We start from the raw sequence: 22,782 nt of genomic DNA, 5'->3' as shown, positions 1-22,782 counted from the left end.
CCTGACTTCGCTTAGCTGCTTCAGACGTCAAGTCTCTGGCATGGCCTTGCCCGCCTATCTGCGGGGCAGAAGGGGTCATTTTCCCGACATCTTCTGGTTCGTCGTTCACAATGCTTTTTCCAATTTACCTATAAAGGTGTGAGAGTGCCTGGAAGAAGGTGTGGGAACCAGGGTGGTTTTGTTTTTCTTTTTGGCTGCAGGCGATGCCCCCACAGGTGCAAGCTGTCGGGTATGAACCTGCAGCGAGGAAGAGGACCAAGCCCGAGGCGGGAGGGTAACTGCGGGACAGGGCCCAGTGGTGGGTGGGGCAGCAACCAGCGCTCAGACGGAGCTGGCTTCAATAAAATCAGATAACCCTCCGGGCCCCACCCTAAATCACAGGGATGCGACAACAAGTGGTGGCTCCGGGCCCGTTACGCCGGATCAGTTCCGCCAGCCCGGCCCCCGCCCCGCGGGCCGTCGCGCAGGCCCTCTGCGCATGCGCGCGGCGCGCACGTCGCGTGGGCTCAAGACGCTCTCGCGAGAGGAGGCCATGCTGGCCGGAAAGATGGCGCCTCCCAGTCCCCGAGCGCCCAAGGTCCCTTCGGCTACGACCGCGGCCAAATCCGACGGGGAGATGGTGCTGCCGGGTTTCCCGGACGCAGACAGCTTCGTGAAGGTAAGTTCGCCGGGCCTGGGGGGCGACGAGGCCGCCGGCTCGGCCGTGCGCGCGCCCCACCGGAGCCCGGGCGGGGGTCGAGCGGCCGCTGCCGGCTCTGGGCCGCGTCTCCCTTAATCCTCGGGGATGGGGCTTCGCACGCGACACTGAGGAGCCTGTGGAGAGCCGGCTTCGCGTCCCGGGAAGGGCGTGTCACTGCGGCCGTCGAAATCGCGACCTCGTTCCTACCCGTGACTGAGCCGCCCGGCCCTCTCTCCTGAGGGGCTGGGCTGCTTCACTCCTGTCCGCGACCTCCCGCCCCTAGGGTGGCCCTTTGCTCTGCTGAGGTCCCGTCCCACAGAACCCCAATCCCTGAGTTAAAAGTCACTTGTTACAGCTGCCGCCCAGCCTACCGCCCCACCTCCAGTGCTGTATCACATTCATCTCTGCATCCTCCAGGAACACTGGAGGGAGTTCACTTAAATTATTTGTGTAATGCTGCTGAAATATGGACAGAGGGCTAGGTTTTTAATCACCTCATGCGGAGGTGAAACGTCAGGAAACGGAAAATAGTTTCCAACTTAATGTTACCGAATTCCTGGAAGTCCACACATAGCTGCTGAGCATTAGCAGTTGTATTCTCTATTCATTTGGCTCTGGATACTGACAGGGCCGGAGGTGTGGTTCTAATTTTTTTTTTTAAGATTTATTTTATTTATTTATGCATACAAGAGCTGGGCTGTAGGTCAGAGGTGCAGGGGGAGGGGGCGGTGTGTGAGAGGATTCACCAGAGACAGAGTGGGGAGCAGAACAGACAGAGCGACTGAAATACACTGCTGAGGGGAGCAGTGGGCAAGACAGGAGAGGTCTGCTGCACCATGTGGGTTAGCTCCCTGGCGGGGGATCGAACTTGTACTGCAGTGGCTGCCAATAGCTTCACAGTGCTCAGACTTAACCCCTTGTGTCATGAGGGAGGTCCTGTGGTCCTAACTGTAGTTTTCATGCTCACAAGCTACCATGTACCCCACCATGACTCACGCTCCTACCTGTCCTCATTTTTTTCTTAGAAAACATTTATTACAGAACTCACAGCATTGTCTTTTGCCTTCACATAACCACCTGTCATTTATCCATGACTAACCACCTGTCAGTCATCCATGACAGCCACTTCTGGGTGTGTCTCATTACCACATAACACTGAAATAGAGAACTACATGGCACTAACAGATCCATGAACACAAGTCTGGATGTGGGCAGTAACCATTATAAATTGGTCATTCATAGTTCTAGAATTTCATCATATTGTTAATAGATGGCCTTCCAAATGAAAACATAAAAATAAATTCCTGTAAAAACTCATAGATCTGAATATGAGTAAGAACATGTATGCCAGGCACTGTCCTAAGTGAGTTTATTAGCACAGTTTATTCTCACAACTCTATGACATAGGTACTTTCTATTATGTCTCTTTTTCAGAAAATGAAAATAAGGTCCAAATAATGACATAACTTGTCCAAGCGCACAGTTTATAGGTATCAGAGCCAAAATTCAAACCCAGGCTGCTTTGAATGTTAGTCATATTTACATGTATTCATTCCTTCTCACCCCCCTCTCGAAGACCATAAGCTCTAAAACATAGTGTCATGTTCCTGGGGCCTGAGGTGAAATCTTCACTGAGTTTTGTTTTTTGTTTTTTGTTTTTTTGTGGGACCCTCGCCGGCATCCAGGGAACGGACTGGCGCTGCAGAGGCTGCGGGCAGCCTCACAGCCCAGCGCTCAACCGCTGCGCCATCAGGGGAGGCCCTTCACTGAGTGTTTGCTGGCTGTGTGAAGACAGCATGTTTTCAGCATCTAGTGCGGTGTACTCTATATTGATCTTAGGGGGGGAAAGAGTTGCCAAATGAGTGGGGATTAATATAACCAACATGCCTATTTTTGTGTTTTTGACAGTTTGCTCTCGGGGCAGTGGTGGCGGTCACCAAAGCATCTGGGGGCTTGCCACAGTTTGGCGATGAGTATGATTTTTACCGAAGTTTTCCTGGCTTCCAAACATTTTGTGAAACACAGGGAGACAGGTTGCTTCAGTGGTAAGTACTGTTTCTTGGAAGAAGTGAATAAAAAGAAGTAGATTTTTTTTCCTCAAATGTATTTTTTCTTTCCATAATGTTTGCTATAATGAGCTGTAAAAAATAAAAACGAAACAATGGGTTTTTGATTAGGGAAATATTGCTTGATAAATTTTGAGTTTAACTTTTTTAATATGTATTGACGTGTGCACCTATAAACAACAGTCCCTTTTGAATAAACGTGGAACTTGAAAACCTAGATCCATAATTCCGTCACAGCTTACAGAGTCCCAAGTATTAGCTGCCTAGCAAGTGTACTGGACAGGTTATTTTGTTTAGTTGTTCTGTTTAATTGTTGCTTGACAAAATTATGGTAACTGGTGTAGATAACGTGTTAAAACAGTTAATGCAGAGTACTTCACTTACCTACTGTTCTATATTTTTCAGAATTTAAAGGAAGCTCTGAGATAATTTTTTTACCCTTCAGTTAACAGATGAGGAAAGTGAGTCTTTAATGCCATTTAGTCAATTTCCCAAGACCACACAATTAGCAATATTTTTTTAAGGATTTATTTTATTTATGCATATAAGAACTGGAGATAGGCCAGCAGTGTAGGGGGTGAGAGGATTCACCAGAGACAGAGTGGGGAGCAGAACAGGTGGACCTACCGAAATATACTGCTGAAGGGAGCAGCGAGTGAGAAAGGAGAGGTCTGCTGCGCTGTGTGGGTCCACTCCCTGGCCGGGACCACACCAATGCCACAGTGGCTGCCAATAGCTGGATAGTGCTGAGATTTTAAACCCTGCATTACCAGGGAGGCCCTGCAACTAGCAATATTTTTTAAAGATGGTTGTAAGAATGCAAGTTTTATTAGTACGACTGAAAAGTATTGGGAGTGGTCTGAGCTAAGCCGTTTGTGCTTTCTCCTAGATTGTAAACAATTTTGAATAAAACAGTGAGTGAAAGTATACAGATTAACCTCGGTTTTCCCATCCCTAGCATGAGCAAGGTGATGCAGTACCATGGGTGTCGAAGCAACATTAAGGATCGCAGTAAAGTGACTGAGTTGGAGGACAAGTTTGATTTACTAGTTGATACCAATGATGTTATTCTTGAAAGAGTGGTGAGTATTTCACCTTACTCTCTAAGATGACTAGCAAATGAAGAGTTTTTTGCAGTATTAAAATGCAAAGGGAAACCTAGGCACCTTAGGAAATGAAAAGGAGCTAAGTTTAGTAGATCTTACCTGTAATAATGTACTCTTCCTTTGAGAGTTGGCTTTTTCCCAAAAAATAAGTTATCTTCAAAATATCACTGCCCAGCAGAAGCCCTTTTAAAAAGTGCTTTATTACAAACCTACATTCCAAATTTGCAAACCCTGTTGTAATGCAAGAGAAGAGGCCTCTAGATACACAGAACTCACTCAGTTTAGTCCATGTCTACTGTTGTTCAAAATCTGCTCTATACCCTATGGATTGGAAGGAGGTGCGGCTCATTTGATCTCACTTACTGTCCATTTATGCCTAATTCTATAGCTGGCCATTATTTACAGAACTACACAAAGATCACCCAAAACAAATCTAGCCCTCAACCAGGTGATGATTTGTCCTGCAGATAGTTAAATCTTGATTTCCTAGCCCCTGAAGCTATCTCTTCCATTGTCTAAATGCCCACAGAGTGGTTTTCATTTATTTCATTTTTTTATGATTCCAAGTCCTTCCAGGCTTCCATTTGTCACCAGGTTGCACTTGTAATATAAACAGACCAAGAGACCTACTTCTCAGGCTGAGTACTGCCTTCAGTGTTACCACAGGCAGTCTAGAATCTTAAATATTTTAGTGGGCCACTGTTAAATCATTTTTTAACTATTCAGCTGAATTCAGAACTATAAAGAGAGCCTGTCAAGGAATTAACTGTTGCCTTGACTTGAGCAAATACTGTCTTAATCACTTGAGAAAACTTCCTAATCAGCTCTTATACACTGACCTGCTTTTATATGTATGTATTCTCACGTGTCTTTCTCTAAGAAGTTCTTAAAAAATCTTGAGGTGATTAACTCTTTTAACCCTAAAAGGAAGGTCTAAACTAATATTTCTGCTACTCTTAGGGTATTTTACTGGATGAAGCGTCAGGTGTGAATAAAAACCAACAACCTGTCCTCCCTGCAGGATTACAGGTCCCCAAGACAATAGTGTCCAGCTGGAACCGTAAGGTAAGGGCTTTTTTTTTTTTGTTTCTCCAGATTAACTAAGCTCTTCCTGTTAGCTGTATAGAAGGGCCTTTGCACATTCTAATGGACATTTCTGTTCTAATTCAGTGACACAGAACTGACCACTGCCTAACTTGTTCTCATGAACACACACAACCTAATTATACCCTCCTCTCTGCTTTGCACCCCTGGTCTGCACTCACACACTTAAACGTTCTTCTGTGAGGCTCTTGGAATGCTTTTCTTGAAAGGCACACATTGGGATTTACTTTTCTAATTCATCATGTTGCTGTGTTATAAATTACTTATATTTGTTAATCACAGGCAGGGGAGTATAGCAAAAAAACAAGATCTGAAACTTTCCGGCTGCTTCATGCAAAGAATATCATCCGGCCTCAGCTTAAATTCCGAGAGAAGATCGACAATTCCAACACCCCATTTCTTCCTAAAATCTTTATCAAGCCCAATGCTCAGAAACCCCTCCCTCAGGGTAAGTGTTGGGAGTTCCTCCTAACAAACAAGTTGGGGCTTCCCTCCCTCCCACCTCCTTCCTTCAGAGGAGCCGGAATTCTCCCTTATTAGACATGACAAGAATGTCGCTCTTGCCTGTGACGGTCTGTGATAGTGTTTCTGTCCTGGCTGGCTCTGCAGCACTCTCAAAGGAAAGGCGGGAGCGCCCGCTGGATCGTCCTGAGGATCTGGACGTCCCCCCGGCCCTGGCGGACTTCATCCACCAGCAGAGAACACAGCAGGTTGAGCAGGACATGTAAGTCCCTGGTGGAACTTTCTACCACGAGTGCTTGTCCTTATCCCACAGTTTCGCTCTACATCACCTTTGCAAAGCGCATAAATGAAAACAGAATCTGAAGAACAGGTGATGTGCTTCTTCTCCCCCATGCATCTCATCAGGAAGGCTTCCGTGTGTGCTCCCAGAGTGCCTGATGTGACCCCTTGCAGTCCTGGAGGGAGCAGTTGTTCTCAGTCCAGTTGCATAGATTTAAAAACAAAATTAGAGAACTTGAAACCCTGGTTTTCTTAAAAGTTGTCCTTCCTTATTAACACTCTGCCTTTCTAATTGGGTGGGTTCTAAATAGTAAAGTCAGGCTCGTTATTAATTTCAGTAAGAAAAGACATTTTTTCCCCTGTCAGCATAAGCCTCTTAGAAAAACGTCACTTTAGAGACGAAAGCACTTTGTCTTCAGCATAAAGATGATGAGGGTGTTGTTAGTTTGGTCTTTTTCTCACATTTAGCCAAAGACTGTCTGATCATTGATTCCTTCAGCCTTGACTCTGTACCTTAGGCCACAACTCAAGCAAGGTAATGAAAGGTGGCTCTTCCCAAAAGGAACTCAGAACCTTGGGATTGCAACGCAAGTGTATGGCAGAGGGACCGGAAATGGCGACTGAGATCTCTGCCCTGTCCTCTCCTCACTTCATGGCGTTGTGTTTCAAAACCACAGGACCATATGTCCCGTGTTTGCGTTGCCCGCAATACCAGCCATGCAGTGTTTCATACAAGTGCTCAGATCTCTGTAAACGAGTCAGTTTTTAATAATACTGTAAGGATAAATAAGCATCGCCTAATTTTTTTTCATATACTCGTGTTATCACTGAAATAATGATGCCTTTTATGGAAAGAACGTATTTTCATCATCTTGTTTATTTTTCTTTTATTTTTTTAAAGACTTATTTATGCAAAAAAAAAGGATTTATGCATAGAAGAACTGGGGTGTAGGCAAGAAGTGTCGGGGGTGAGAGGGTTCACCAGAAATAGGGGAGCAGAACAGGTGGATTTACTGAAACACACTGCTAAGAGGAGCAGCAGGCAGAGGTCTGCTGAGCCATGTGGGTAGCTCCTTGGCTGGGGATCGAACTCATACTGCAGTGACTGCGGATAGCTTCATAGTGCTGAAACTTAACCCCTTGCGCTACCAGGGAGGCTCCCATCTTGTTTATTTTTCACAAACTGCATGGAAGCAGTTGTTTGTGAATCATGGAAATAATCAAAGGAATTTTTTTTTTAATTTATTCAGGTTTGCACATCCTTATCAGTATGAGCTAGATCACTTTACTCCACCAGATTCAGTCCTTCAGAAGCCACAACCCCAGGTTAGTACTGAGCTGGGTTCATCAGTGTTGTTCTGTAGCCCAGGAAGAGCCAGATCAACAGACTGCTGGTGTGGTTTGCGCTTTCATTAAATACCTCTTACGTAGATGGTCACCACTTTGGGTCATTTCTTAAATTGGCCTTTCATTGTGTGCTTTAATGAAGGATGCTGCTTAACATTCCTCTTTCTTTTCTGTCCTTTTGGGATCCAGTTATATCGGCCTGTGGGAGAAACGCCCTGTCATTTTGTATCCTCCCTGGATGAACTCGTGGAACTCAATGAGAAACTCCTGAGTTGCCAAGAATTTGCTGTAGACTTGGAGGTAACTGGCACATCACCATGAGGGAAATGTTTCCACGAGAAGGATAAAACGAAAACAATTTAGGGCCTCCCCTGGTGGCGCAGAGGTTGAGTGCTGGGCTGCGAGGCTGCCCGCAGCCTCTGCAGCGCCGGTTCGTTCCCCGGCCACCAGCGAGGGGCCCACAATAAATAAATAAGCCACAACTATTTTATAAAAAGAAAAAGGAAACAATTTAAATCTATTTTTTGGTAAAAATAAAGCAATCCTCTAACAGCTTTATAGCTATTTTGCAAAATTGGTAGAGAAAGCCACTAAAATCGTCCTTTTCCTGTTTCTCACCCTTTGTGATTTAGCACCACTCTTACAGGAGCTTCCTAGGGCTTACCTGCTTGATGCAGATTTCCACCCGCACAGAAGACTTCATCGTGGACACCCTGGAGCTTCGCAGTGACATGTACATTCTCAACGAGAGCTTCACAAACCCTGCTATTGTCAAGGTCAGCCAGCCTTGCCCAGCTCTTGTGTGAGAGTGCAAGATTTAAGTGTTTCTCAGAAGGCTACCAGTTCATTATTTCAAAATAGAGCTGATAAAATGGAGAGAAATCATTTCCACTAGGGTACCATATGCTAAATAGCTTTTGTGTCTCACACACTGTTAGACCAGCTAAGGCTTAACTGATTGCCTCCCAGAAAAAAACCTTTAATTATTTTAATGACTACTGCAACAAGCCCCTGGCTTCAAGGGTGTTTGGGCTTATGCTGACCCCTGCAGCTGGCAGAGCCCTTCATCACGATCACCGGCAGGTAGCAGTTCCCATGTCGACAGCGGACATTTAGGAGTCTAGAAGGCTGTGTCCTAAATTGAAATAAGCTTTGGAAACCCGGCTTAACCTTCATACTGGCCTCCAATTCCAGTTGTAATGACCTGGCACCTCTTTCCCCTCATGCCCTGCTCCCGTTGTCTCAGGTCTTCCATGGCGCCGATTCTGACATTGAGTGGCTGCAGAAAGACTTCGGGTTGTACGTGGTAAACATGTTTGATACCCACCAGGCAGCACGCCTCCTTAACCTGGGCAGGCACTCGCTTGACCATCTGCTGAAACACTACTGCAGCGTGGACTCCAACAAGCAGTATCAGCTGGCAGACTGGAGAATACGGTAGTTTGTTGGGTGTTCTTCTTCACCTCTTGTCTGTGGAGCCCAGTGTTCCGCCTGTGACACTGTTCAACTTTGGAGTTGAATGTGGTCAGGTTTTTTCTAGCTGTTCAGCAGCAGAAGCCCAGCAAGAAGCCTGAGGAGAGAATGTAGAGTTTATGTTGGACTCATTCTGTGGCACTGTGTTTCATGGAATTGTGGTTGGAGGAGAGGGGTGCTGTCAGTGTTTGTGCCAGTTGGTGGGGATGTGTGTGTGTGTGTGTGTGTGTGTGTGTGTGTGTGTGTGCGCACGCGTGTGCGCTAATCTCTGTGGTGAGAATTTTGTACACGTTCAACTCAGCTGGTACATAATCGGGCTTTACAAGAATTCTTGCTACATGATCCACTTTATCATTTTCACGTGGCTTTCTCTCATCTCGAGTTTATAGCTGTTGTACGAAAAAGCCGCGGAGCTGCTCTCTTTATGCATGCCAGCACTGCTAAAGAGAGCCTAATAAAGTCCAAATTTAAAATGAAAATGGACAGACTCTAACCCTGCTTATTAGCCTTGCTGTATGCCAACCACTAAACTAAGAGCTTTAAGGATATTGTTCCGTGTGATCGTCAGAACAGCTTATGAGATGCCTTATTTCTACTTTACGGGTATGGAGAGTGAGCGCAGAGAACTTAAGTGATCTGTCCAAAGATAGATTGTCTGGAGCTGAGATCCAGTCCAGGACTACAGGGCCCTGGTTTATAACCAGGTAGAAACCCCGCGGCCTTTCTGGTCAGCTATGAGAATAGTGGCTTGTCATACCAGGATGCAGGACACGTGAACTTGCCTGGGGGAAGGTCATTGAGACCCCATCCTCTCTTGCCCTTCCAGGCCTCTGCCTGAGGAGATGCTCCACTACGCCCGAGACGACACCCACTACCTGCTCTACATTTACGACCAGATGAGGCTGGCGCTGTGGGAGCGAGGCGGGGGCCAGCCTGTGCAGCTGCAGGTGGTGTGGCAGCGCAGCAGGGACATCTGCCTCAAGGTGAAGCCTGGTCACGCCACCCACTTCTTCATTCGCCATTAGCTCCAAGTTCTCTTTTCACATCTATGAAAAGAGCCCATTGTTTCGAAGAGCACAAGGCATGATTTTGATTCCTGTTGACCTGAAATTGCCAATGTTTTATAGAAATTCTTCAAACCCATCTTCACGGATGAGTCGTACCTTGAACTCTACAGGAAGCAGAAGAAGCATCTCAACACGCAGCAGCTGACGGCCTTTCAGCTGCTCTTTGCCTGGAGGGATAAAACAGCTCGTCGTGAGGACGAGAGTTATGGGTAAAGGAGTAGGGAACCCTTTATTTATTTATTAATTATCTATTTACACATATAAGAACTGGGGTGTAGGCCAGAGGTGTGAGGGGGTAAGAGGATTCACCAGAGACAGAGTGGGGAGCAGAACAGGCGGATCTACTGAAACACACTGCTGAGGGGAGCAGCAGGGAGACAGGAGAGGTCTGCTGCACCATGTGGGTCAGCTCCCTGGCCGGGGATCGAACTCAGGCCATAGTGGTGATATCACTGAGACTTAACTCCTAGGCCACAGGGAATCCAAAGGGGAGCCCTTTAATACTTGCTTCTAGACTGATCGGGTCTGGTGACAATAATGGACCTTTTTTTTTTTTTTTGCCTTGAAAGTTGGTTACATTTTCTTTCCCCTGGGTCATGGCATTTAATGGAACTCGCTGGCTGGATTTAATACCATCCTATTGTGTGTTTTGTTCCAGATACGTGCTGCCAAACCACATGATGCTAAAGATAGCCGAGGAGCTGCCCAAGTGAGTGAGCTGATTCATGTGTTTTGACTTTGTCCTTAAGAATCAAGCATTTCCAACTGTTAATACCCCCAAGGTGGTTTTCTCACCGGAAAGCAGTGCCGGAGGAAGTTCGCTAGCCAGGGAGTCCAGAATTCCTGCCTTCACGCTGCCTTTTAGGAACTGAACCATCTGAACTGGAGAGTCAGAGGCCAGACTGTACAGAGCCAGTGTGGGTCACTGAGCCTGTGCCTCAGATTCTCAGCTGTAGGTTCCTCCAGACTCGGGCAGCCCGTGGTCTTAAGTTACCATGATGTAAGCTGAGACCTGCCGAGTCTTTGGCAGACCTGCCAAGCAGCAGAGCTCACCACCTCCCAGCTTTGCCTGTTAGCAGGAGCTGGATCCAGCCAGCCTGCCCTGCAGGCATGGTTCCTCAGTCTCCGTGTGTGCCCAGCGCCCTAGCTTCACCAGGTCGTCGCGCGCATCCGGAAGCCGGTGCAGGCTGTATTCCTGAGTGACGAGTGTGTTCTTATCTTCAGGGAACCCCAGGGCATCATAGCTTGCTGTAACCCCGTCCCTCCTCTTGTCCGGCAGCAGATAAACGAGATGCATCTTTTGATCCAGCAGGCTCGAGAAATGCCCCTGCTCAAGGTAAGGAGCTCCACTGCCTCAGGTTCCTGCTTTGGCCTGTGCAATCTGCTGGCCTCGCCTTCGGTTGCTCCTGCATGTATGAGCTCATCTCCATCTGAAAACCCCCAAGAGGTCATAGGAGTCAGCACATCCGGGGGTGATGGAAGTTAAACTCCAGCCCTCCTACTTCATGATCTTACCTGTGATAATCCAGTAGCAGGTGATGTCCGGTGACTGAGCTGGTTCGCTGCTGGTTCAGAGGCAGTTAACCTGTTAGGACAATAATGGCCTGGGGATCCCAGCACTGGGAGCTCTGTCAGGAAACCCGACCATCCGCCAGATATGATGGCATGGCACCTGGATGGGTGTGCTGGTCCCAGAATGGGAAGGAAAGGACAGGGGAGGCAACATGGTCTTAGAAACCTTCTGGGAACGAGCAATGCTGAGTACTGGGGGGTGCACTCTGCCCACCACCGGACTGGGGGTCATGGAAATGGAGTCCAAGACAGCTCCCTCCAGGAGGAACGCCCCGCTGCTGGGGAATAGCACCCTGGCTAGAAGCTGTCCTGTGTGGCTTAGCCACAGGGACGTGCAGGAGGAATGTCATGAGGCAGACGTTATAGAGCGTAGTCACACAAACCTACTGGGCCAGCCACCACAGCCGACGCTACGGACACCGCCACCTGCACTGTGGCACTCCGTTCCTGGAAACGTTCCGCGGCACACGCTGGCTTGTGACGGTGATGTGACGAATAGACAGATCCAAATGAAAGCAGGAAATGAGGCCAGAAATATGGGGGCAGTGGTGGGTGGGTGGGTGTGTAATAGAAACGTAGGTGTGAGCACACTGCCATGTGTCTGTGTGCGGGCTTGTGGAAGTACATGATGTGTTAAAATAGGCTGGCACGTTGCCACTTGTGTTTTTATTGGGACAATTTTTAATGTGTTACCTCACTAGTAATAGCAGCATGTTGTAAACCACGTTTGTAATTTTTTGAGAGATTGTTTATCCAGGAAGGCTTAAAATGAACCCCTGTGAGGTACCAAAAAAACCTGAGAATAGACACATTTACAGTCTGCGTGACGAAGTCCTTTCTCAGCTCTCCAGTTTGTCCGCGTTAAGGGGGAACCCCTGGATAGAGGGAGGAGTCCTTTCGAGCTTTTAGAATCTTCCGATGATGTTCCTAGTTGGGATGAAGGCTTTTATTCTGTGACTCAGCAGATAATTATTGAGCACTAAATAATGAAGGGGTAAGAGAAAAATCTTTGAGCTCTTGAAAAAACGCAACCCAGGGAAGGGACAGTCTACTGAAGGAAGAGTGTGTCGTCGAGTGTCGGAGCTACCCTCAGCCTCTCTTTGGTTCTCTCCTCAGTCTGAAGTCGCAGCTGGAGCACGAAAGAGCGGACCACTGCCCAACCCTGAGGTATCTGTACCGGGGCGGGTCAAAGCCTTGCAGTCAGCCTCCCAGACTGTCCTGGCACTGCAGGCCAAGCACTCCCTCATGCTTTTGAGGTTTTCACGATGGCCTTTTGCTTTCTTTTTGGTGCAGAAACTGGAGAATGTTCTCTTTGGGCCTCACGACTGCTCCCATGCGCCTTCAGATGGCTGTCCTGTCACGCCAACCACAGGTAAGGCTGGGTCCTCTGGAGGGTCCTGGAGGAGCAGGAGACTGCTCTGTCTGTAGCCCGGGGCTCAGACCCTCCTGATTTCCAAACCTCTAGGGCCTGTGCCAGAGAAGAAGCAGACAAGCCTCTTCCCTGACCCAGGAGAGGAGAAAGCCCTGCTGGACACCAAATGCCTCATCGCCAGTGCTGTCATCACGTTATTCAGTGTGAGTCATAGGGAGACATCACTTGCGTGCTATGGCCCCCGGGGTCACTGGGGTTGCAGACAGGCTGTCTGCCTGGAGCACTGCTTCCACCTTTGAGACCAAAGCCAAAAGTTAGCCTAGCAGCGCAGGGCCAGGCCTGGGGCCCTCAGGGGGTGGTGTTGGCTGCTCTGGCAAAGGCGGTGTATGAGAGGTGGGCAGACAGTTCTTTCATGAGCTTTGTGTGAAGAAATCCTGGTGGAGAAGTGCCCTCTTGCCCCTCACTAACCCTCAGGGAGGAGGGCATGGGCTCTAGCCATAAACAAGCAGGTTGTGCCCACAGAGCCCACAGCATGGTGGGGGACAGCCTGCCCTGCACCCCAGAGGGGTGGCACGAGCACACGTGCGCAGTGGACACCTCCCTGACTAACTCAGCACCAACTCTGTGCTTTGGGTGAAGAAGATACGCCTCTGAAAGATACAACACTGGCGCATTAGAAAAAGTGAGGGGCAGGGCCTTTCTGCAGCCCCAATTTGTGGGCTCCGTCCTACCCCAGGGTGAGGCCGAGGAATGCTAGGCAGGGCTCCATTCAGTCTAGAGACTCACATGGCCAATCCGGGCACAGCTGTGTTCCTCCGATGGCCTCCTATTCTGGACTACTCGGCAGACTTCTCGTTTCTGCCAGTGACTTGAACTCCGGGGTCCTGGCTGCAGAGCACCACGATGCAATGTGGGTCAGGAAGGAAGAGTTCCAAAACGACCAAGGGTGAAAGGACAGGGCACAGGTAAAACGTTGGTATTGCAGACACCAGAGGTGGTAGAACGGACACGCTGTCTCTCTTGGTAAGGACAGTAGCAGACTCAGCGAGTGCTCGCACCTGCTCTGGATCACAGTTCACACCTGCACCGTTACACTAGCAAGCTGGACCGAGCCTCTGACTTTCTCTTTCACTAAAGTGTGTAGGTTTAGTTTGGGTCTTGCTTCAGTGATTTGTGAGAAAAGAAGTCTAGACTGTTCAGTCGACCACAGAGTTAACATGAGCCCTCCGGGAACCCAGCAGCTGACATGTGTTCGAATGTGAACTTCTGCTGCATGAACAGGGAAGAGCTGCACTTAGTCTAAGAGGGGCTGTGACCATCTCCCTGAGACCCCGATGGCGGGGCCAGAACTGCAGAGCAGGCCGGCAATGCTGCAACATCCTGCCCCTTGATTAGACCAGTTGAGCTGTAAGCCCATAAAGGTTTGTGCTTTTCAATTTCAGATTAGTATAAGGTTACAGCCTTCAGACAGTTCTAGAACTGGACAGACCTGGGTTTCGTCCTTGTTCTGCCCCCACCAGCTGTCAGGCTATAGATGTTCTTAACCTCCACAAGCCTCAGACCCCTCGTCTCTAAGATGGGAGAATAATACCACTGCCCCGTAGGTTGTCAGGACAAGGTGGGAATTCCTCGACTCAACAAATACACGTTAAAACAACTATGAATCAGAGACACACCATGGGGCGGCGGGGGGGAGGGATTGGGGTCAAAATAAGGAGGTTGCGATTGTATGGGGAATATAAAAATTTAAAAAAAAAAAATACATGTGAAACACCCTACCAGGTGCCAGCACCGGCTGTTACCATGTGTCAGACTCGGGGGAGGCTGGAAATGTTAGCTGCTGCTCCGCTCTGGTGTGTATCTTATTGTCACAAACTGACTGGTGGGAAGTGATGGTTTTGCTCTGTCCTTACAGGAACCTAGTGCTGAAGAAAATGGAAAAGCTCCATTAACAGTTGCACAGAAAAAAGCCCAGACCATCATGGAGTCCTTTGAAAATCCATTCAGGATGGTGAGTGAGCGTCGGGCGCGTGAAGGGCTGGCAGAAGATGCAGTGATTTCCGCGGCCACGGGCCCTCTGGCCTGGAAGAGACGCGGGGGCCTTGGCGCACTCAGCCAGGAGCACGCGTCGGCTGTCCCTGTCCAGGTGGGGACACAGAGTGGAGGTCTCCTATGCGGAGCCCCCGCCACGTGTCCATCAACTCTGGGTCCAGATCCTTTTGTGCACAGCGTTTCACGGGGTCTCTCTGTTCTCTAGTTCCTGCCGTCTCTGGAGCAGCGTGTGCACGTTTCCCAGGCAGCCAAGTTTGATCCGTCCTCAAAAATCTATGAAGTGAGTGGGCTTGTCGCCTTTGCTAAGAGTGGCTTCCTAAGGGAAAAGAGCATCCTAGCTCTGCAAGCCAGCGTCTTACTAGACGCGCCCACGTGCGCCCCTGAAAGCGCAGCTCTGCCTCTAGGGAGAGAGGCGGGGACTTCAGTCAGAGTCTCACAAGTATCTGGGGCCTTTTATGCAGCAGGCATTGGGTTTTGGTTTTTCTTTTTTAATTGAGGGTTAGCTTACAGGTAGGGAAATACTCAGTAAACATACAGCGTGATGCATTTTTATATGAATGTCACTTCCAGGCTCCTAAGGGTGACGGCTGACATTTTAAAACACACCTGATGTTGGTTTGGTTTTGTTTGTTTGTTTGTTTGTTTTTAAAGATTTATTTATTTATTTATTTATACAAGCACTGGGTACAGTCAGAAGCGCGGGAGGGTGAGAGAATTCACCAGAGCCAGAGCGGGGAGCAGAGCAGGCAGAAGGACCGAAGGACACTGCTGAGGGGAGCAGCGGGCGGCAGGAGAGGTCTGCGTGCCATGTGGGACTCTCCTCCGGTGGACGGGGAGCAGCCGGGGATTGAACCGGCGCTGCAGAGGCTGTGGGCAGCTTCGCAACCCAGCGCTCAACCGCTGCGCCACCGGGGAGGCCTGATGTTGGTTTGTTTTTAACAGCATAATAAAAATAAAAACACACCTTCCCTGGGCACCCATGAGATCTTCCTGGGAGCCTGTGTGTTCACTGTCTGTTAAAAGCTCTCCCCCTCCCTGCAGGAAGTCCCACTCTGATCAGGGCCTGCCCCTCTGTCCCCCAGCCCTGTTCTTTGATTAGACAGAGAGGAAGTTCAGCTCAGATGGGCCTCAGCTCTGCTCCTGGGCGTTTGCCTGCTGTTTTTAGAAACAGGGAGTCAAGTGGTGCTTCGCCTTCTCTTTCCCCCACTGGCTGTGGCACATTCAACACTAACTGCCCTCGTATGTTCACATCAGTGTCACCAGATTTGTCCTGATGTCAAGGTGTGTCATAAGGAAACATGTCCCACTTGCTCCATCCCTCAGGCAGGTTTTTAGCTTCAGTGAGCCTGTCTCCTGTCCCTAAAGGGAAAGGATAACAATTCCTTTTTCCCAGGATGATTGTAGAAGGGATTGAACAAGAGGACAGCTCTAACAGAAGCAGGCCCAGTACCTGGAACACAGTTCAGCCATGTCCTACTCAACGGGTGTGTTATAGATAGAGCCGGTGTCAGACTGTCTTTCATGTCACTAGGTTTGGAATTTACAGCTTAGACGGTGCAGTTTCAGGTTAGCAGCCCCGCATCACCTTGTTAAAAAAAAATAAAGCATTCGTAGGTGGCCAAGTTTGGGGTTGCTTTGTTTTGTTTTGTTTTCGTTGTAGATCAGCAACCACTGGAAGCTGGCAAGCCAGGTACAGGGACAGAAAAAATCTAAAGAAATCGCCAAGAAGAAGGTGGCTGAGCAAACAGGTAGCATTCACTTCCTCAACTCCACCAGCTTGTCTGGTAACGGACAGCTCCTGTGCGTCGCTCTGTTTATTTGGTCACTCAGCAAAGTGCCAGCTACGGCATAAGCAGGATAGACACGGTCCTGTGCTGTCGAGTGGCCTCTTCCTGAGTTACGGTGGACAGTGGGCCAGTGGCAGTGTGACTGGTCCGTGGCCATAGGCATAGAGAGGTGGCAGGCGCCCAGCAGGTGGCAGGGAGTGTGGTGGCTGCCTTAGACGTGCTCCCTGGGCCCGCTCTGAGCGGCAGGGGCCTGTGCACTGAAGCAGCGTGGGTAATGCGGGCAGTGGAGTGAGGAGAGAGCAGCGTCAAAAGGACTTGGGTGTGGACTGCAGGTGAGTTGGGAGGCCTTGGCAGCCTTGAACTGCTGAGAGAGCTCACTAGGGGCTGTGGAGAGTTAGCGGAGACCAGGGTGGGGAGCCACTCACCTGTGCCAGGTGAGTGGTGACCTGGATGATGTAGCAGCACAAGAGGGGGGCACGGTATCAAAACCTGAATCATCCCAGAACCAAGCCAGCAGTGTTAGGTGACGTGTGGTATGTGAGAGAAGGGGAGCTGAGTGGAAGCCAGGTGTTTGACGTGAGCACCCCAAAGGCTGGAGTCACCATCCGCAGGATAAGCGGGGGCTTTGGTCCAGGCCCTTGGCACAGTCTGCTTGAGTTCTCTACTAAACATCCAGAGAGGTGTCACACCGGCCTTTGATGTGCAGGCTGACCTTCTGGGGAGCGGAGCAGTTGGGGTTATCAGATTGAGAGTGTAGGTGAAAACGAGAGCAGCTGTCCTTAGAGGGGATCTGGGGTGGGACTGCAGAGTTGGCTGAGAGGTGTGGGGCCAGGAAGAACTGGGGACAGGTGGATGTGTGGTCAGCCCCTGCATAGACACCTCTCTTTGTCGCAGCTGTTCAGAGCCAGGCCGAGGAAGAGGACAAAGCGGCGTTGGGACCAGCCATCTCTGCCCGACAGCAGGCAGCTGTACGTGCTGCTCTCCTGCCTTTCCCTGGTGGTCAGCCTGATTCTCAGCTCTCAGTAGGGCCTGCCCCATGCTTCAGCTGAAACGCCTACAGCCTTCCAGTAGCTTGTCCGTTAACTCCTACCTTGTTTCCCCTCAAAAAATTCCTGTCGTAAAGACCTTTTCTCCCACTGAGTCTGTGGTAAACATACCGTAGCCCTGTGGCGAGCAGCAGACAAGGTGTGGCAAGCCAGGTACATTCCCCTTCCCAGCTTCCCGGGGTGCACTGGGGCTTGGCCCTGCCTCTTACATGGCCTCCAGCTGAGAGCCTCGCCTACCTGCTCCTGCCTGATTGTCCCCTCAGTGCCAGCCCCGCTCAGACCAATAGCACCCAGCTCCGTCACAGATCGAATCCCACTCTGTGGACCAGCCGGTCTTGGCACTGTGCTGGGAGCTGGGGCAGGCGGGGTACACTCCTGCGCACCCCACACCACTGGTGTGTTCCCTTTGCAGCTGGAAAGCGCTGCCAAGAAGAGAGAGCGAACCACAAGCGACCCGAGGACCATAGGACAGAAACAAGAGCAGAAACGACCCAAAATGTCCAAGAAGCCGAAGGACCCTGACCCACCAGAAAAAGACTTCACCCCTTACGACTACAGCAAGTCGGACTTCAAGGCTTTTGCTGGTGAGGCCGAAACTGCCCCGTGAGTCGTCTGGCCACGTTAGAGGAGTGGGGCTGTAGCAAACATGACTTAGCACAGATCAGGCCCCCCCTGGACATGATCCTAACCCAGAATTACTAGAACAATCCAAGGAAACAGCTGTGACTGGCAGGAACCACTGCCATCATTAGCCCTCCCACTCCCGGCACCAGCTCACATGGGCCTCAGCCGTGGTGCAGCATTCTGACCTGGCTCCATCCTTCCTCACGTGCCTGGGCTGTGAGATGAAGCTCTGTGGCCTCACCTCGGGGAACCACCTGATCTGCAGGGGCTGCCACTGACAAAGCATCTTCCTGGCACCATGTCCCTCTGAAGAGAAGGCAGGTCAGCACTGGTCACACCAGGGTCTTTGCTGCAGGACAGTCACCTCTGAGCCAAGTCACCCACGGTAGCATCTTCAGCCCAGAGACCCAAGTGACATCCACCTCTACCCCCTCCCCGCACCACCACGGGAAAGTGGCAAATGCTCTAGCCGCCTGCCCTGACCTGAGAACAGAGCCGTGAGGCTTGGCCAGTCTCTGGCCGCCCTGGCTCTGGTATGTGACCCCTGGGTTATGTCGGCCGGGGTTCCCCTGGAGGGCAGCAGCCCCACAGCCGTGCTCCTGGGCCGTGCCGGGCCTGCAGAAGCCTGCGTGTGACTCATGCCTTCACCCTATCACTGGTGTCTCTCTTGCCTTTCAGGAAACAGCGAATCCAAACCTCCTTCCCAGTTTGATCCAAATCAGCAGACACCATCTGCCAAGGTAAGAAATGTACTTGGAGAACTCTGGCATGCTGCAGGGCTTACCTGTTCCCTCTCCTGTGCTGGCCATCTGGTCCATCTCGAACCCTCTTCCTGTGCAAATCTTTTCCCTCAGCTCATTGTTTCCCCTGTGTAGACAATACCCATCAACTGTTCAGCAATAAAAACTGTTAAAGAGGCAGTAAACGCTGGTGTGTGGTTGTAAGAGCTATTCTGTGTTTGTTGTCATGGCAGTCGCGGCCACAGGCCTGCCCGCTCCTGGTGCTGCCCAGGCCTGCATCTGCCTGTGTGGGTGTGGGCGCCGCCGGAGCCAACTGACTAGCTGAACGCTTGTCAGGTGGAGGGCGAGGCCCTCGTGAAGCCATCCTGTCCCTTTAGGAACTTGTCCTAGCAGCCTTCCCCTCAGAATCACCCAGAACTATCCCAGTGCAAAGAACCAGCCACAGCAGCAGCACCGAGCCGGGCGCCTGTGTCTTACAACTGTTACTCAGCTCCAGTCGTTTCTTATCTTTTCAGAAATGCATTGCAGCCAAAAAATTTAAACAGTCACTGGGAAACAAAAGCATGTCCTTTCCCACCGGAAAGTCAGACAGGTACGTGGGGGCGGCTGGGGTGGCCTGGGGACCCAGCCTCGGCTCGGAGGTCTCAACTGGAGGGACTCAAATGGATCTCTGTGGTGAGCGAGGAGGAGGGGTTGAGGGCTGGATGCCACAGGCCACACAGCCCCTGTGTCCTCAGCTCCCCATGACCATGTGGTTTCTGGGGTCACCTCACAGCAAGGAGGGTTGATGTTCTCCCGGGACAGCCTGTTTCTTAGGAAAGAGAAAGGAAGCAGTAAGCAAACATTTGTTGTTAAGACTCTTTCAGCGAAGTGCCCATCCTTAGAGCACACCCCAGGGCGTGGAGGGCCAGCCTACCCTCGCCAAGCCTCACTTCTGTTTGCTGGAGTGGTGGGGGGGTCCTGCCCAGCTGGGGTTCCTCAGTGCCCAAGCAGACCAATCTCCCTCAGTGCTGCCTTGTTAGGTTTGCAACGTTTTATAAACCAGCTAAGCGCACACGTCAGCCCAACTGGAAGAGGTAACCTGTTTCCGCACTGTCTGCAGAGGTTTCAGGCACAACTGGCCGAAGAGATAGTGTTGGAAGACATCCTCGGGAGGCCCCCAGTGGACTGGACGCGCCAGTGGTGGTGCTGGTTTTGTACAGACTCCTTTTTAAACCATTAAAAGTCATTCTTAAGGAAGAGAGCTGGTTCCCGACTCCTCTGGCCACCCGCAGCCCTGGCAGGCGAGGACAGACCCAGCCCCTGCAGAGCGCCGCCTTCAGCTACCTGGGGTAAGCGTGCCTTTGGAGGAGACTGATTTCTGGAAAAGTCCAGAACCACCCAGGAGGAATGAAGGAAAACCTCCTGTGACTCAGAAAAGGGCTTTTGCATTGCAAGGCGGGGCCTGGCTCCCCAGCTCCTCCTGAGAGCTTTCAAACAATGCCAATGAAGCTGAAAGAGAAAATGCGTGTGAAGAGGAACCGGCAGGGGCTTTCTGAGCCTCCTGTGGCTTCTGGAGGGCCCAGTCTCTTCCCTCCTTTTTCCCTTTTTTTTAACCTTAATTTTTTTTTTCCCATTTATAAAAGTTCCTACATGTTTGTTGTAGGAAATGTGGAAAACAGAAAAATGCAAGAGAAATTAAATCATCTGTTTCTCACCATCTGAAGAGAACCTTTAACGTAATGCTGTATTTCCTTTAAGGCTTTATCCTTGGCCTACATATATTTAATTCACAAACTTGAGTCAATGTTCATATAGTTTTTCACCTTCAGAGCTTGACGCTTCTCATTCTAAAATTAATTTTAGCTAGCCCTGCTATTAAACATTCAGGTTTCCGTTTTATGCTGTTCTTAATGCTGCATTGGCCTCATATAAGTGTGACCCTTTCTGGTTGGCTCTTCACAGTTCCATTTGATTTTACCCTGAGACGATCTGTTAAGTCAGGAAAGCGCAGAATAATACCATTATTTTTAGTTTCACGAATACTTACATGAGGAACCTATTTTCTTTGAATTTTTTCCCACAAATCATCTTGAAAGGCTGACTGACACCCTGGGGGGCTGCTTGGCCAGGTCTGACATCACTTTGCTGCCAGAGAATGGCCACTTCGCAGAGCAGCAGAGACCAGCCAGGCCCGCCGTGCCTGGAGTCCGCGTGCTTGGTGCTCGCTGGGTTGGAACTGACAGAAAAGCCAAACTTAGCCAGAGGGATGTTGTCTCTCTCCTCGTGTCGTTGGTCCGGAGCTCCTGCGGTTTCCACGGGGCCCGCAGCTCCGGCTCCTGTCTTGTTCCTCCATCCCTGGAACAAGGACTGCTGCCTCCAGCTCCCTCTGGCCCGCTGCACGGGAAGGAGGACGCCCCGGCCCCCTTTACACGTGTCACACGCCGTTCAGCGCCACTGGAAAAGCACCAATATTCAGAGCCCAGGTGCCCAGCTGCAAAACCAGGATTCCAGTGGAGAATTTGGAAAGAAGAGATGGTGAGGGCAGAGAGCAGTCTTATAAAGATGAATGATGAGGTGTTTAAAATTGAGAAGTAATTTTCTGCTGAAGACAGCTGGAGGCGGCATCGTGAAAGGTGCAGTTGCCTGTCTCCAGGGCTGCCCCGCATGTGCGCCTCTGCTGCTTGGGCGGGCGAGGCCCACCCATACCGCGTTAGCCCCCCAGAACCCACCTCACCCCTGGTCTTCACCAGCTCTTGGGGTGACTGTGTAAGCTGAAGTGTGAGAACCGCCGTGGGAAGCAGGGCGGTGCATCGGATCTGGCGTGGGGAGCCTGGGGCTCACAGCGGGCAGAGGTGAGGTGAGAGCAGTGGAGACGTGTATTCCTCACAGAGCTAAAATGACCCCTGTCCTTTATTTGGAAGTTAGCCTTACTAGTTTTTGTCATTTGGGGCAATGTTTGTTTTTTTTAAGTTGGAGGCCTCAGACAGGAGCTGAGGTCTTAACAAAAAGTCCACAACCAGTATCCACTCTCCACTGAGCAACGGGGCAGAGGCGAGCCTGGCGGGAGGAGGGTGGAGCAGCTATAGTTCTTGGAGCCTCAAGTCCAGGGGCAGGGTGACTGGACAGGTGCGTGAGTGTCACGAGCTACTCAGTGCTGATCTGACCAGGCGGGCCTGGGCCCCTGCTCTGGGAAGAGGGGTCTGACCGGTGGGGTGGGAGGCCAAGTGAGGCCTGCGGAGCACCAGCGCTCTGCTCAGGGAGGCTTGCTGCCGTTTGCAGGCCCGAGGCAGCTCGCCCAGACTACTCTCAAACCAAGTGACACCACAGAACAGTCAGACCTGTTCCCACTCAAGCACGCTGTCTGCCTGGCTAAACAATGCTTCAGAAATGGCTCTCGAGCACTAGCTGCTAGAAAGCTCTCAGAGACACACACAGCCCGGGGCTGCCCTGGACGCAGCCTTGGACAACAGCCACTGCCCACCGCGCCCCTCTGCTTGTTTGTAAGCCTGCGACACCTTCGGAGGTTGGGACAGTCAACCCTCGGGTCAGTGTGTTTTATGGCTGAATGTAAGTTCACACTGGTCTGGTCTAGCAGAGGTGTCCGTGCTGCGCCCCCCTTACCCCATGCCGACTGCCCACATCAGTTGTGAATTTAGCTGGGCTGTGTAACACACTACTCTGGCAAGTCCAGTTTTTCTTCGTGATCTGAAGTTGAGGGGGCATTTCTGGGGTCATGGACCTGTAGTCTGGGAACTTTCTTGCTGGTAATTTTTCCAGGGCTTTCGTTTTCTTTGAACTTGGGAGGGTGGAGCTGCTGCAGTTTGCACTGGCCTGTTGGTGCTGGAGGCCAAGGCCTCCTCCCGCCCTACCTAAGGAAGGCACTGGTGCCACTTACCGCTGCCACTTACAGGCCTCTTTTGAGAGCACGTACTGGAACAGCTTTGTTCACCTTCCAGGAGGAAACAGGACTTGATCCTTTGCATTCCTGCCCCACCCACGCTGTGCCTCCAGAATGCCCGGGGCC

At 50.6% G+C, this 22,782-nt stretch overlaps 1 protein-coding gene across 1 annotated transcript; it reads left to right on the top strand.

Moving 5' to 3' along the window:
- Positions 1–525: 525 nt before the first annotated feature.
- EXOSC10 (exosome component 10) lies at positions 526–20,915 on the top strand. The gene is made up of 25 exons (XM_037498613.2): positions 526–658; positions 2,588–2,724; positions 3,704–3,827; positions 4,812–4,916; positions 5,238–5,403; positions 5,565–5,679; positions 6,947–7,022; positions 7,233–7,343; positions 7,676–7,819; positions 8,290–8,480; positions 9,343–9,499; positions 9,644–9,792; positions 10,242–10,292; positions 10,808–10,919; positions 12,272–12,322; positions 12,449–12,527; positions 12,621–12,730; positions 14,443–14,538; positions 14,785–14,859; positions 16,240–16,327; positions 17,261–17,334; positions 17,825–17,996; positions 18,715–18,776; positions 19,292–19,368; positions 19,879–20,915. The coding sequence occupies exons 1-25, from the start codon at positions 533–535 to the stop codon at positions 19,907–19,909; spliced, it is 2,679 nt and encodes an 892-aa protein (XP_037354510.1). The 5' UTR covers positions 526–532; the 3' UTR covers positions 19,910–20,915.
- The last annotated feature ends 1,867 nt before the right edge of the window (positions 20,916–22,782 follow it).

This window comes from Talpa occidentalis, unplaced genomic scaffold (assembly GCF_014898055.3).
Source record: "Talpa occidentalis isolate TD23 unplaced genomic scaffold, MPIMG_talOcc4v2.1 talOcc4.9, whole genome shotgun sequence".
In the NCBI taxonomy this organism is placed as follows: Eukaryota; Metazoa; Chordata; class Mammalia; order Eulipotyphla; family Talpidae; genus Talpa; species Talpa occidentalis.
This window is presented reverse-complemented; position numbering and strand designations above follow the sequence as displayed.